The 15,444-nt window shown below is 51.6% G+C and overlaps 2 protein-coding genes across 5 annotated transcripts in view; one reads left to right on the top strand and one right to left on the bottom strand.

Annotated features, from left to right (window-relative positions):
- Positions 1 to 1,449: 1,449 nt before the first annotated feature.
- znrd2 (zinc ribbon domain containing 2) lies at positions 1,450 to 10,637 on the bottom strand. Its single transcript, XM_059955254.1, has 4 exons — positions 10,485 to 10,637; positions 9,689 to 9,840; positions 4,503 to 4,587; positions 1,450 to 2,191 (listed from the first exon to the last, which is right to left on the bottom strand). The coding sequence occupies exons 1-4, from the start codon at positions 10,606 to 10,608 to the stop codon at positions 1,827 to 1,829; spliced, it is 726 nt and encodes a 241-aa protein (XP_059811237.1). The 5' UTR covers positions 10,609 to 10,637; the 3' UTR covers positions 1,450 to 1,826.
- srr (serine racemase) overlaps positions 10,534 to 15,444 on the top strand; it is a 22,032-nt gene continuing 17,121 nt past the window's right edge. For all 4 annotated transcript variants that reach the window (XM_059955250.1, XM_059955249.1, XM_059955247.1 and 1 more), the window contains exons 1-3: positions 10,534 to 10,670; positions 13,132 to 13,313; positions 14,857 to 14,986. In XM_059955250.1, the coding sequence (XP_059811233.1) occupies positions 13,146 to 13,313; positions 14,857 to 14,986 (298 nt within the window). In that variant the 5' untranslated portion in view covers positions 10,534 to 10,670; positions 13,132 to 13,145. The remainder of the gene's footprint in view (positions 10,671 to 13,131; positions 13,314 to 14,856; positions 14,987 to 15,444) is intronic.

Below are 15,444 nucleotides of genomic sequence, written 5' to 3'. Positions count from 1 at the left end.
TGTTCTACGTTCAGAGATGCCTCTCTGCACACCACCGTTGTGACGTGTGGTTATTTGAGTTACTGTCGCCTTCCTGTCAGCTTGAACCAGTCTGGCTGTTCTCTCTGATCTCTCCCATTAACGGGGCATTTTCACCCACAGAACTGCCACTCACTGGGTGTTTTTTCGTTTCTCTCACTGTTCTCTGTAAACTCCAGAGACGGCTGTGCGTGAAAGCCCCAGGAGATCAGCAGTTTCTGAGATACTCAAACCACCCCGTCTGGCACCAACAATCAAAGTCACTTAGATCACATTTCTTCCCCCATTCTGATGTCTGGTCTAAATAAGTGAACCTCTCGACCATGTCTGTGCTGCCACACGATTGGCCGATTAGCTATTTTAATATTAGACTCCGTGGGCACCATGATAGCACAGCAGTTAGCATGACGCTGGGGTGACACCTGGGAGTGTCCATATGTCCTCCCCGTGGAATGTGGCTTGCCCCGGGCATTCCAGTTTCTTCTCACAGTCTAAAGACATACTGGGTAGTTGAACTGCTTGTTGTAAATTGTCCCATGATTAGGTTAGGGTTAAATTGGGGTTGCTGGTGTGATGTAACTTGAAAGGTCAACTCCGCGCTGTATCACTAAATAAATCTGCATCAGCGCACAGGGGTACCTAATAAAGTGGCCACTTTATACATACTCAGACAATAAATTCTGAACTTTAAATCCAAACTTTTTATTAACTTAAATTAAATTTCAAAAACCAGGATTGCTCTTTACATTCATTCTCGGCAGGCGGCTGTCCTCCAACGAGTGGGAACACTTAATCCCAGAGGCCGATGTCCGTATAACACTGACGCTACCCAAAGCTCGCAATCGGCTTCGAACTTGGTCAAGACCGCATTGTGCCTCAGCTTAACTCTGGCCTGATTTTTTTTTTTTGCAGAGTAATTACTTCCCCCGACAAAAGAGAATATGATTTAAGGTTCTCCCTGCACCGTCCCGTCACAGGTGGCTGGCAGCCTGCATTCCCTCACAGAGAGGAGCTTCACCCGGAGGTACGAGGTCAAAGACTGACGTGTACTGCACCTTCCTCCCGTCCCTATCATAAACCCACACAGCCGTGCTCAACCCTCCTTCTGAAACGTCAGAGCGTCGGCACAACGGCAGAGCAGCGCACACAAATCGCTGGAGGATCTCAGCGGGTCAGGCAAAGGACGGGAGTAAAGCAGACTGACGCCCTTCATCCGTACAACAGCAGAGCTCTCCATTAGAATCCCCCGATCCAAAATCTCCACTATCAGCTTGTTCCGTGGCTGGCCCGGAGTCGAACCTAAATTCGTCAGATCAACGCGGCTTTTAACCGGGCTTCCAGCATTGGTTACATGATGTCTGGGTGGGTGGGGAGGGGGGGCACCTTCGCTCCAGGGGCAAGACACGCAAGGTGGGGAGGCCCGTGAAGTGGAACTTCCTCCTCAGACGGTCACCTTCCAGCGGCCGGTGGGCTCGGCACTGCTCCCTGGAGCCCAGACGTGGAATTACAACGACCGCTTCCACGGCGGCGGGGTTCAGGGAGGGGCTGGGGCATCAAACAGCAGCAACTCGACGCATCCAGGCAATTGCGTGCTGCAGGAGCGAGGGTTTGTCCAAGGGAGGGGGTGTGGTCAGCCACATGTCAAGCCCCCTGGAAGATTGGGATGCACCGACCGTTTCAAACAATCAGCAGGGTGTGGCAACACTGGGGGCAGGAGAGGGAGAGGGCCTGTGGAGGCAGGGTCAGGGGGAGATAGGCTGGCGCTGGGGAGGAGGGCTAGGGGACAGGGACGCTCCTCACCGCCGTGCCTACGCCAGCCGCTTCAGGCTGTGCAGGGAGTCGGCACAGCTCCGGATCAGGCCGCAGAGCTGCGCGCTGTACTCGACGGACGCGGCCCGCTCCAGCTCGGCGCAGGCCCAAGCCATCTTCCGCAGCACTGCCCGCTCGGCCTCGGCAGGGGTGCCGGCCTCCGGGACCGCGGGAGGGGGGGCGGAGGCGTCTGGCGCCACGGGACGAGGGACAAGGAAGGGAGCCACCGGCTCGGGCAGCTCCGGAGACGGTGCCCCCACCTGCCGGTCTGGAGTGGGACGGCTCCCGTATGGCTGCTCGGGCTGGCCGTTGTAGAGACGTTGTCGCTCCCTCACTTGCGTCAGAGCCGCCTGCGGGTTCAAGGCTGTGGGATGAAGAATGCATTAGACTTGCATTTCTACAGAGCACCATCACCGCCCCATGGACCAGGCAGATCGTCTGGGTCTCTCTTCCTCATTTACCGGGGACGTCACAGACGGAGGGGTCCACAGTATTTCTGAGGACTCCTAACACTATCCCACTATCTCTTTGACCCTCAACCATCAGGAAGGAAGTACCGGATCCTCAGGGCTAACAGCTTCTTGCTTCGGGCTGTGAGACTAACGAATATCCTGGTCTCGGAACTAGGACAGCAAGCTGTTTACTGTTTACCTGTCCTGTGCCCTACAGGCATTTAGAATTATATTTTTACAACTTATTTACGGTGATATTTTGGTTGGCGTCCTGTGTGCGATATACGTTTTGTGCTCCGGAGAAGTTGTTGTGTTGGGCTGTATATACGTACAGCAGTCAGATGGACCTGTACTTGAGAATCAAGTTCCTCCTCTTCCTTCCCACGTGGGGGGGGGCTGCAGTTTCTCTATCATGCCCCCCCAGGTGATAAACTGGTAAATCACCACAAGGCCGGGAGTGTGTGGCAACAGTACGTGGGGACATGAGCGGCTCGGGAGGGTACGTTAAATAGGGTAATATATCACTCCACCCCCTCCCATTTCACGCATCACAGGGTATTGCAGCACCAGGAGAGGCCTTTCAGCCCATCTAGCCCTTACTGACCTCGCCCCGGCTCATATCCGCCCAAACTTCCCTTGAATGTTACAACCGAACTCGCTAATTCCATTTCTGGCCGCCGGCAGCTCACTCCACATTCGCGCTGCCCTCCGAGGAGTCTCCCCCTTAATATTTCACCTTTCACCCCAAACCCACGACGTTTAGTCTCAGGGGCACGCAGGGGAGAAGCCTGCACGCACCTGTCCTATCTATACCCATCTTACATACACACGGGATCCTGCAGATGCTGAGCGACGCACACAAAACACGGGAGGAACTCAGCAGGTCAGGCGGCCACCTACGGAGGCTTGAAATGTCGACGGTTCCGTTCCTCTCCGCGGACGCTGACTCACTGAGTTTCTCCGGCATTTTTGTGCGTGTTGCTCAGAGTGACTTTTTATGCCTTGCCCTGTCCCGTTGACACGGCCCCAATCGTTATGGAGAGATGGATTGGGAATGTGATGAGAGGCCCATCATCAAGACAGCACTGGACTGGACCCCTGAAGGACAGAGGAGAGGTGGGAGACCAAAGACAACTTGGCACCGTACCACAGAGTTAGAAGTGAGGACCCTGAAGCACACCTGGGGCACAATGGAGAAGACGGCCGAGGCCAGAGGCAGACGGGGGACCTTCATTGCTGCCAGTGGCGTAACAGGGTGAATAAAACGGACTGCACCGCTGCCACTCACTCCGGCGGATTTCTGCAGATGCACCGAGGAGAGCATTTTCCAACCCTGGTATGGCTGCACAGGTTTGGGGAAAAAGTTGCGGAGGGTTGTAAAAACCCAAGGCAGCTCCATCACGGGCAGGAGCCCACGAGGGCACCTTTAAAAAGCGGTGCCTCAATAAAGGGTTTCTCCGTCAGTAAAGACCCCCCTACCATCCAGGGGAACCTTGCCATTTCTTTAGCGTTTTGTCTGAGTTTTTAACGAGGCCGAGTCGCTAGCCCGACATTACCGGCCTCGTGGTGATTTACCAGTTTACCACCTGGGGGGCACAACTGGAGGAAAGCGTGCACAGGGCCGGCTGGATCTGAACCGGGGACCTCTTGCCCCAAAGTCCAGTGCCGATGTCACTGGGCCGCCGGCCGGCTATACCACATAAATATTCTGATAATAGTCCCTTTTTTTTCCTTTTCTCCTATAGTGTGTTTTTTTTCCCCTCATTTAAAAATTTTATTCTTATTTTCTCTCCATGAATTGATAAGAGAATTAGTTGTCTTTTTTACCATATATTACATATTAGTTTAATACTATGTATGATTTTGATAATGTCTATTTCACTTTCTTGTCTATTGTTATTGATATATTTGAGATAATTCTCCTCTTGTTTGTATATATGTTCTTTTTAAATCGATAAAAAGATTAATAAAGGAAAGATAATAAACTTCAAAGTTTTCTACACCACTAGCAGATCACCCCTCGGCCTCTGATGCTCCGAGGAAACAGTTTGTCCAACTCCCCCACCCCCACCCCGCAGCTAATGAACCAACCGAGGCTCGCCAAGCTCCGACACCCTCCCCAATGCTTCACTCTCCTCCCGCGCAAACGCAGCGCCCCGCGATGCTCGAGGAGCAGCCCGAGCATAATCCGCCCGTGGTCGCGCCGAAGGAGTCTCCCCTTACCTGGGTTGTCTTTGTCCACGTCGGAGTTCAGCTCCTGGCAGGCCACACAGTAACTTTTCTGCTTCTTGTCCTGGAGAAGGACGGTCTGCGGAGGGGAACGGGCGACTCGTAAGCTCCGTCTGCCAGAGGAAAGTGGGCTCTCCCAGCCGCCACCCATTTTAATTCCTCTCCCCTTTCTGATATGTCAGTCCCACGGCCTCTTCCATCATTGGGAACACTCAGGTTGGAGGAGTAACGCCTTGTTTGGTCAGCCTCCAACCTGATGGCATGAACTTCTGGTAAAACACAACCACTCCCCCACCCCGACCTCTCCTACACCATTCCTCATTCTCACTTCCCTGTCTTACCTTATCTCCTCACCCCTTCCTTTCTTCCACGACCTTCTGTCCTCACCTATCATATTCCCCCTTCTCCAGCCCTGTATCTCTTTCACCAGTCGACTTCCCAGCTCTGTACTCCATCCTGCCCCCTCCCGGTTTCACCTGTCCCATCGTGTTTCTCTCCCCCACCTCCTTTAAATCTGCTCCTCAGCCTTTTCTCTCCAGTCCTGCTGAAGGGTCTCGGCCCGAGACGTCGACAGTTTACTCTTTTCCACAGTGTGGCGCGCGGCCAAGTGGTTAAGGTGTTGGACTGGCGATCTGAAGTTCGTGAGTTCGAGCCTCAGCCGAGGCAGCGTGTTGTATCCTTGAGCAAGGCACACTTAACCACACACTGCTCCGGTCCACCCAGCTGAAAGTGGGTACCGGCAAAATGCTGGGGGTTAATCTCGCGATAGACTGGCGTCCTATCCGGGGGGAGGTCTTGTACTCCCAGTCGCTTCGCGCCACGGAAACCGGCATCAGCACCGGCCTGATGAGCCTATAAGGCTCGGGACAGACTTTAACTAACAGACGCTGCCTGGCCTGCTGAGTTCCTCCAGCATTTTGTGTGTGTTGAACAAATTACCCATGAAGCCAACCACCAGAAGAACCACTTCAGCCCTAACGAGCCTGTTGCTGAGTCAGAGACCTCACTCCATCTTTAGCGCATTGAACGCTGCCGTACAGTACAGGCCCTTCAGCCCACAACATTGTACTGGCCCTTTCACCTACTTCAAGATCAATCTAACCCACTGCCCAGCCCTCTGGTCTTTCCCTCATCCACGTGCAGCGCGGTCAGCGTTAACATGGCCGCAGAGCCCGCGGTCACCCCTCGGGGTCCCGCTCTGCTGCTGCCCGGAAGGAGTCTCCGCGTGGGTTTCCCGCGAGTGCTTGACCCCCCCCCAACCTCATTCCAAAGCTTAGCGTGTCGAGGACACGCGGGGAGGCGTGGCAACGCCCGCGGGGGCCGCCCAGCTTAACGCTCACTGATCCGACTGAGCAGAAACGCTGTGTTTCGATACATGCGTTGTCATGAACCCGCAGGTTCCGTTTACTGTGGACTATCGCTTTAAAAGGGTGCTTCAGTGAGGCAGGACTGTGATGTTGCTCACTGACTGACTCGCTGACCTTTAAAACAAGGACACAGACAGTCAGAAGAAGAGAGAGGGAATGCAGCGAACCCGGAGAAGGGTAGCAGCTCCGGCCTGTCGAAGCTGGGGAATTTGGAACTCTGCTATACCCACTGGGTGGGTCGATTATCGATCTAGTGCACATTGAATGTCTGGCTGTCACTCTGTATAATCCATAGGAGTGGATTTAGGAACGTCCTGTGGGACCACTCCAAGTTAACCCTTGCCTGGGTAGGTTAAGTGGTAACCCCTTGCGGACAACATCCCTGTGACAGATCACTCTGGGGGGAATTCGTGTGTGGATTTGGAACGGCTCGACGGAGGATCTTCCACCACTGATATTCATTAATTACCGCCGTGGAATCTGTGGCATTCGCCGCAATTGCCTTCTCTCTGCGCTTTACCTTGGATTACAAATATCTCTCTCCCATCATTTATTCCTTGGATTACTGAACCTCCATCCTTTACCGTCTCAAGACTCTAAGCCCACGCTCAATAGTTTGGGAGTTATATTTACACACATTTATGCACTTAACACTGTGAACTGTTGTTTACCTTGGTTAAGTTGAAATATTATAAGTAGATACTAATAAAGATAGTGGTTTTAACATCAAAACAAGACTCCCAAGTGTGAACTCTGTTGCTGCTGGTTCATTTTCTAAATTGTTACAGTTCGTAACAGCGTCACAAACTAAGGTAATCTTACCCAAATCTTAAACGTACCCAAAATACTGGCGGCTACCACCACCCCTGGCAGTGCATTACAGGCTCCCACAACTCTGCAGAAATACTTACATCTGAAGCACCCCACCTCGATAATTTCTCTCAAAACCTTCACACTATCCCCCCGGTATTAGCTATTTCTGCCCTGGGATGTTTCAGAGACCCGGCATGGATGGGAGATATCTGGAGGTGCATGCTTCTTATCATCTGGTACACACCCTCTCAAGTCACCTCTCGTCCTCCTGCTCTCCAACGAGAAGCGCCCTAGCTTTGCCCCATTTCCAGCCCACTTTTCAAATCCAGATTCACAAATTAACCTGGTGGTAACAGGATCATGGAACATCCCAAGATCCGAGCAATGTCCGAGACCCCTGGCCCTCATTTTCAGAGTGAACCATCCTTTCACCCCACCCCCACTCCCGGGGGCTTCCTCCTGCCCTTCACAGGTCCCAGACCTCCCAAGTGGCGGAAGTCGGGTGAACGGAGGGGGGGCGGAACAGCAGGAAGAGTCCCTCCCTCACGGAGCCGACGACCTGGCTCTGTCCGACCTCCGATCCAGGAGCCAGTCCTCATCGAAGGCAGGGAAAGGTGAGTGACTGCAAATGGCTGGGCGTTACTACTTAAGAGGACCCGACTTGGACCCAGCTCGCAAGAGCAACTGCGAAGAAAGCTCTGCAGCGCCTCCACTTCCCGAGAAGTCTCCAGAGAATCTAAACTTTAACAAACATCTACAGATCTGTAGTGGAGACTTTATTGACTGCATGCCTTTGTGTGGAAAACCCTACAGACGGTAGGGGACTCAGCCCACTAGATCACGGGTAAAGCCCTCCCAACCACTGAGCACATCTACATGAAACGCTGTCGTAGGAAAGCAGCGTCCGTCATCAGAGACCCCCAGCACCCAGGCCGTGCTCTCTTCTCACTGCTGCCATCAGGTAGAAGGTACAGGAGCCTCAGGACTCGCACCACCAGGTTCAGGGACAGTTACCACCCCTCAACCATCAGGTAGAAGGTACAGGAGCCTCAGGACTTGCACCACCAGGTTCAGGAACAGTTACTACCCCTCAACCATCAGGAAGGAGGTACAGGAGCCTCAGGACTCGCACCACCAGGTTCAGGAACAGTTACTACCCCTCAACCATCAGGTAGAAGGTACAGGAGCCTCAGGACTCACACCACCAGGTTCAGGGACAGTTACCACCCCTCAACCATCAGGTAGAAGGTACAGGAGCCTCAGGACTCGCACCACCAGGTTCAGGAACAGTTACTACCCCTCAACCATCAGGCTCCCGAACAAACGGGGATAACTTCACACACTTGCCCATCCACTGAGATGTTCCAACAACCAGTGATCTCACTTTTTACTGTTTATTCAGGGTGAGGGTCACTCACTGTAACTGTACAGAGTCACTGTTCATTCAGGGTGAGGGTCATTCACTGTGTAACTGTACAGAGTCACTGTTTATTCAGGGTGAGGGTCACTCACTGTAACTGTACAGAGTCACTGTTTATTCAGGGTGAGGGTCACTCACTGTAACTGTACAGAGTCACTGTTTATTCAGTGTGAGGGTCACTGTGTAACTGTACAGAGTCACTGGTTATTCAGGGTGAGGGTCACTCACTGTGTAACTGTACAGGGTCACTGTTTATTCAGGGTGAGGGTCACTCACTGTGTAACTGTACAGAGTCTGTTTATTCAGGGTGAGGGTCACTCTATGTAACTGTACAGAGTCACTGTTTATTCAGGGTGAGGGTCACTCACTGTGTAACTGTACAGAGTCACTGTTTATTCAGGGTGAGGTTCACTCACTGTGTAACTGTACAGAGTCACTGTTTATTCAGGGTGAGGGTCACTCACTGTATAACTGTACAGAGTCACTGTTTATTCAGGGTGAGGGTCACTCACTGGCTAACTCTACAGAGTTACTGTTTATTCAGGGTGAGGGTCACTGTGTAACTGTACAGAGTCACTGTTTATTCAGGGTGAGGGTCACTCACTGTAACTGTACAGGGTCACTGTTTATTCAGGGTGAGGGTCACTGTGTAACTGTACAGAGTTACTGTTCATTCAGGGTGAGGGTCACTCACTGTAACTGTACAGGGTCACTGTTTATTCAGGGTGAGGGTCACTGTGTAACTGTACAGAGTTACTGTTCATTCAGGGTGAGGGTCACTCACTGTGTAACTGTACAGAGTCATTGTTTATTCAGGGTGAGGGTCACTCACTGTAACTGCACAGAGTCACTGTTTATTCAGAGTGAGGGTCAGTCACTGTGTAACTGTACAGAGTCACTGTTTATTCAGGGTGAGGGTCAGTCACTGTGTAACTGTACAGAGTCACTGTTTATTCAGGGTGAGGGTCACTCACTGTGTAACTGTACAGTCACTGTTTATTCAGGGTGAGGGTCACTCTCTGTAACTGTACAGAGTCACTGTTTATTCAGGGTGAGGGTCACTCACTGTGTAACTGTACAGGGTCACTGTTTATTCAGGGCGAGGGTCACTCACTGTGTAACTGTACAGAGTCACTGTTTATTCAGGGTGAGGGTCACTCGCTGTGTAACTGTACAGAGTCACTGTTTATTCAGGGTGAGGGTCACTCACTGTGTAACTGTACAGAGTCACTGTTTATTCATGGTGAGGTTCACTCACTGTGTAACTGTACAGAGTCACTGTTTATTCAGGGTGAGGGTCACTCACTGTATAACTGTACAGTCACTGTTTATTCAGGGTGAGGGTCACTCACTGTATAACTGTACAGAGTCACTGTTTATTCAGGGTGAGGGTCACTCACTGTGTAACTTTACAGAGTCACTGTTTATTCAGGGTGAGGGTCAGTCTCTGTGTAACTGTACAGAGTCACTGTTTATTCAGGGTGAGGGTCACTCACTGTGTGACTGTACAGGGTCACTGTTTATTCAGCGGGTTTAGCACTCTCGGCGATGTGTTCAGTCAGCAGTTCTACAGTACTCACCCCACACTCCGCACAGCAGTCTGCCAGCATCCGGTAGCCCTTGAGCAGGTAGTCCCCCATCAGCTTGCTGATCTTGTCCTGACGCTCCCGCCGAGCCTCGATCACCTTCATCTCCGCCGCCGTGGGGGCCGTCCAGGCGAACTCCTCGTCATCTGCGGGGACACAGCCAGAAAGCCCTTCCTTCACTGGTCAGTCACACCCAGGGGAACAACACACAACCCAGGGGGCTGTCACTACTGAACACTCCTGTCCCACAGGGTTCTCCCGCCTGAACACCCTAACTCCCTGCTCCTACTGGGGGGGGGGTTATTCACCCCACTGTCTCATCACTCTCACTTCACCCCTTGAATATGGGATCCTGCGGGCATCCTCAGCGAATCTATAGAACAGGATCAATGAAAGAGCAGCCAGAGTACAGAAGACAACAAACTGTGCAAATGTAAATATAAATAAATAGCAATAAATAACGAGAACATGGGGTAAGTGAGATTACTGGTTGTGAGAACATCTCAATGATGGGTAGTGAGTGTGGTTATCCCCTTTTGTTCAGGAGCCTGATGGTTGAGGGGTGGTAACTGTTCCTGGACCTGAGGCAGCGAGAAGGGAGCATGGCCTGGGTGGTGGGGATCTCTGATGATGGACGCTGCTTCCCCAGCTCTTGCTCCGCTGAATCTCTGAAGGCAAGTCTGTCCCCATCGTTCTCTTTCCGCGCCCCCTTCACATACCCCCATACCCCCTCTCCCCCCCCCCCCCACCCCCGGAGACACCGGGTATCCCAAAGACCTCCAGACTCTACCTCCACTCATGGCCATTCTGCCTCCAGGTTTCCCCGCGCCGGAAATGACCTCACCGTCACGCGGACCGGTGGGGGCGGAACTGAGCGGAGGAAGAAGCGGGGCTGCCCGGCCTCGCGTTTCCATGGCGACGCTGCGGCCTAGTGGTCGGGGTTAAGCGTTTCTGTCCGAGGTCTGGGCAGCGGCGGGTAAGGGTGGCGTCTCCGCTCGTGGGTCCTTCTTACCGGGGCCGTCGTTACACGCCCCCCCCACCCACAATCTATCAATAGCAGGGTGGCTGCTCGGCGTAGGGAGGTTTTCGCGTCAGCGCTCCCTCGGCGTAGCCAGGAAACTCATCCTGCAAACTGACAGGGGCTGAGGGAGCACTGTTTTGCGAGAGGGACGGTGAGGAGGGGGCGGTGAGGAGGGAGTGATCAACCCTCTCCCAGCACCAGCGACCCCGGGTCAGTTTTACCAGGGTGGTGTCCGAGCAGGTTTCCTCCGGGTGCCCCGGTCTCCCCCCACCTTCCAAAAGGTCACGTGGATGTAATTGGGCAAGTGAGAGGTCTTTGGGCCAGAAGGGCTTGTTACCAAATTGGTGTATCTTCAAATTGAAAAGTAATAGCCCAGCCTCTGCCTGTAACTCAGCCTCTCGATTCTTGGCAATGCTCTCCTTTGGTGATGAGAGGCATTGATGGTGTGGACAGCCAGGGCTGAAATGGCTAACATGTGGGGGCACAGTTTTAAGGTGCTTGGAAGTAGGTACAAGGGGGATGTCAGGGGTAAGTTTTTCACGCAGAGAGTGGTGGGTGTGTGGGATGCACTCACAGCGACGATGGTGGAATAGGGTCTTTTAAGAGACTCAGTACATGGAGCTTAGAAACATAGAGGGCTATGCACTAGGGAAATTCTAGGCAGTCTCTGGAGTAGGTTACATGGTCGGCACAACATTGTGGGCTGAAGGGCCTGTAACGTGCTTTAGATTTCTATGTATGAGAATCAGAATCAGGTTTAATAACGCCAGCAGATGTGAAATTTGTTAACCTTGCAGCAGCAGTACAATATAATGCATGGTAATGGAAAAAAACCTTTATTATGGTAAATATATATATCAAAAATAAGTAGTACAAAAAAGGAAATAAAAGCAAGTAGTGACATAGTTAGTAACAATTGATTTTCGGTAATGATGACCAGTCAGCTGATTAATAAGTATATAAAGGCCAAACGTTCAAAAGACACGCCACAAGTGAACAGCACACTGAAACGTTGCAAATGGATTGCTCAAAACTCAGCCCAGCTGCTCACCACCCGAGCTACACGTTTTCAGAGCTATTTCCAACCTGGTGCGGTGGGTTTATTGTCCATTCAGAAGTCTGACGGCAGAGGGGAAGAAGCTGTCCCTGAATCGTTGAGTGTGTGCCTTCAGGCTCCTGTACATCCTCCTTGATGGTAACAATGAGAAGAGGGCATGTCCTGGGAGATGGGGGTCCCTAATGATGGACCTTTTGAGGCATCATTCTTTGAAGATGATCTGGATGCTACAGAGGCTGGAGCCCATGATGGAGCTGACTGAGTTTACAACTCTCTGCAGCTTATTTCGATCCTGTGCAGTAGCCACCCTGCCCCTTGACACCAGAAGGTGATGCAGCCAGTGAGAATGCTGTCCACAGTACACCTGTAGCAATTTGTGAGTGTCTTTGGTGACATGTCAAATCTCCCCGTGAAATATAGCCTCTGTCATCAAACTCAAAAGAATATCTGCAGATGCTGCAAATCCAAGGCACATAAAATGCTGGAGGAACTTAGTGGGCCAGGCAGTCTCTATGGAAAAGAGTGTAGTCGATGTTTCGGGCTGAGATCCTTTGGCAGGACTGGAGAGAAAAAGACGAGTAGATTTAAAAGGTGAGGGGGGGAGGGAGAGAGAGAAACAAAAGCTGATAGGTGAAACTGGAAAAGTGGGGGGCGGGGATGATAAGCTGGGAAATTGATTGATGAAAGAGATACAGGGCTGGAGAAGCCTCTGTCATGCCTTATTTGTTACTGCATCGATATGTTGGGTCCAAGTTAGATCCTCGGAGATGTTGACACTCAGGAACTTGAAACTGCTCACTCTCTCCACTTCTGATCCCTCTATGAGGACTGGTAGCTGTTCCCTCATCTTACCCTTTCTGAAGTCGCAGTCATTAACAGCTTATTGAAACCTTACCTGTAACAGGGTGACTAAACTTTACATAATGCGCCGGCTTGTACAACTGCAACATCGCGTCCCACCCAGCTCCTATACTCAGTGCCCTGACTAACAAAGGCCAGTGTGTTAAGAAGAAATTATCCCCCTGAAGGTGGTTAATCATTGGAATCCTCTGAGTGAGAGGGTTTGTATGATTGGTCCCTGAGGGGGTCAAAAGTTACAGGCAAAGGCAAGAGAATGGGGTTGAGGGGGGGGTTAATGAATCTGCTGGGATAGAATGGCAGACAGACTCGATGGGCCAAATGGCCCAATTCTGCTCCTGTGTTTTACGGTCTTATGGTCTGTTTTCAAAGCAGAAACAAACAGACTTTTGAACGTGCAAGAAAATGGTGCAGAGTAGACTCTTATCTTATTGACGGGCAGGGTAGGTCCAAAGCGGCCAAGTGGCCTACCGCTGATTCACAATGTCTTTTCACTTCTAGTCGTTCTAGGCAGGATGCTCCCCCAGTATTGCATCTCTCTGGCCAGCGTGCAGAAGGCTCAGGCCGCCATCAGTGGCCTAGTCCACCGAACCCCTATCCTCACCAACTCCACCCTGGACCGTTGGGCAGAGCGGCAGGTCTTCCTTAAGTGCGAACTTTTCCAGAAAACGGGATCCTTCAAGGTAGGACACCTCTGTGATTCTTTGAAGGCAAATGGAGGATTTCTCTTGCACTTTGGCTGTGTGTCAATCTTTATGTATAGTGAATTAGGTCAATATTCGGTGAGACGGTGGCATGCTTGGTCGCAACTGCCACTCTGGGTCCAACCAAAGGAATCCCTGCTGGGTTGGGGGGCTGCCCCTTCCCGTCGATGCTGCTCTCCAGTGTTCGCTCGCTGGCAGATAAGCTGGATTGTGTTTGCCTGTGGCTGCACCAGTAACCTGCTGGGGACTTGTCATTGCTGACAATATCCGTGCATCTTCAATCTACAGATCAAGACACTCAGGCACTTGGGCTATATTATATATTTTTGTGGGTCTGTATGTTTACTGCTATCTTCCATGTGCGATGCGTACCGTGTGCTGTGTATGACTGTTGATATTGTGTTCTGAAACTTGGCCCCAGAGTATCACTGTTATATTTGGCTGTATTCGTGTACGGTTAAATAACAATTAAATTGAACTAACTCGAACCTGATTTGGATAATAGAATTGATGGCTTTGTGGCCAAATTTGCGGAGATAGATGGAGGGGCAGTCGGAGCTAGGGAAGCTGAGGCCTTGGGCAGATTAGTGGAATTGGTAAAAAACGTGGCAGGTGGAATGCACTGTATGGTCCTGCACTTCAGTACAAGGATAAAGGCACAGAATATTTTCCAAGCAGGGAGCAAATTCAGAAATCCAAAATGCAAAGGGATGATAGGAGTCCTTATGCCGGATTCCCTAACAGTTGAGTCAGTGGTGAGGAAGGCAAATGCAATGCTGGCGTTCATTTCCAGAGGGCTAGAATATAAAAGCAAGGATGTTATGCTGAGGCTTCATAAGGCATTGGAAAGTCTACACTTGCAGTCTAATCTAAGAAAGGATGGGCTGGCAGTTTAGAAGGTGGAGAAAAGGATTGCGAGAATGATCCCAGGAGTTAATGGGTTAATGTACAAGGAGCGTTTGGTGCCCCTGGACCTGTACTCGCTGGTTGATGGGGGGGGGGGGGGGATCTCACTAGACTCATCAAATATTGAAAGGCCAAGACAGAGTGGATGCGGAGTGAATGTTTCTGATAGTGGGGGAATCTAGGACCAAAGGGCACAGGGTCAGAGTAGAAGGGCGTCCCTTTCAAGCAGATAAGGCGGAATTTCTTTAGCCAGAGAGTAAAGAGTCTGTGGAGGCTGTCATTGGGTAAATTTAAAGTGGGGGTGATAGGTTCTTAATTGGTGAGGTTACGGGGGAAAGCAGGAGTGTTGGAGAAGCTGAGCAGACTCGATGGGCTGAATGGCCTAATTCTGCTCCTGTGTCTTACTCGGGAAAAGATTTTGGTTTTAAACAAAGCAGAGAGCCTGGTGAAGGGGAACTCTTGAGCTCAGGGGCCCAGACAGCTGAGGAGTGCCGGGATCTCTGGAACTTTAGGGCTAGGGAAGGCCATGGGGACTGGTCCGGGAGGGATTGGAAAATGAGGACTAGCGCTTTGGTTTTGCGTCCAGCCGCGAGCTGATCGGGTTGTGTCATTGCAGATCCGAGGAGCCCTGAATGCGGTGTCCGGCCTCGCTGAGGGGGGGCAGGAAGGCCTCCAAGCCCGAGCGGCGGTGACCCACAGCAGTGGCAACCATGGACAAGCGCTGGCCCTCGCTGCTCGAATGAAAGGTGTGGAGGCTAACCTTTCCCGCACCGCGGTGTTGTACAGTGTGAGAAGTCGGCCCCATTGTATACAGTGGCACCAGTACTGGAGCTCAGTGCACTGAGTCATAGAGATCCGGGTAATGGGATGACAGAAGGAACGCCCCTCATCCCTTTAACTGCCTGCTCTGGCCCTGTTCCATTGTCCCATAAGCTGTGACTGGATGTCACTGCACATTCCTTCATAGAACGTAGAAACCTACAGCTCATTACAGGCCCTTCAGCCCACAATGTTGTACCAACCACGTAACCTACTCTAGAAGCTGCCTACGGCATAGCCCTCTCTTTTTCTAAGCTCCATGTACCTATCTAAGAGTCTATTAAAAGACCCTACTGTATCCGTCTCTACCACCGTCGCTGGCAGTGCATTCCTCGCACCCACCACTCTCTGGGAAAATTTACCTCCGAGTACCTACATCCCCCTT

This window comes from Hypanus sabinus, chromosome 31 (genome assembly GCF_030144855.1).
Source record: "Hypanus sabinus isolate sHypSab1 chromosome 31, sHypSab1.hap1, whole genome shotgun sequence".
Lineage (NCBI taxonomy): Eukaryota > Metazoa > Chordata > Chondrichthyes > Myliobatiformes > Dasyatidae > Hypanus > Hypanus sabinus.
The sequence above is the reverse complement of the archived record's forward strand: the minus strand, read 5'-3'. Positions and strand labels throughout refer to the sequence as shown.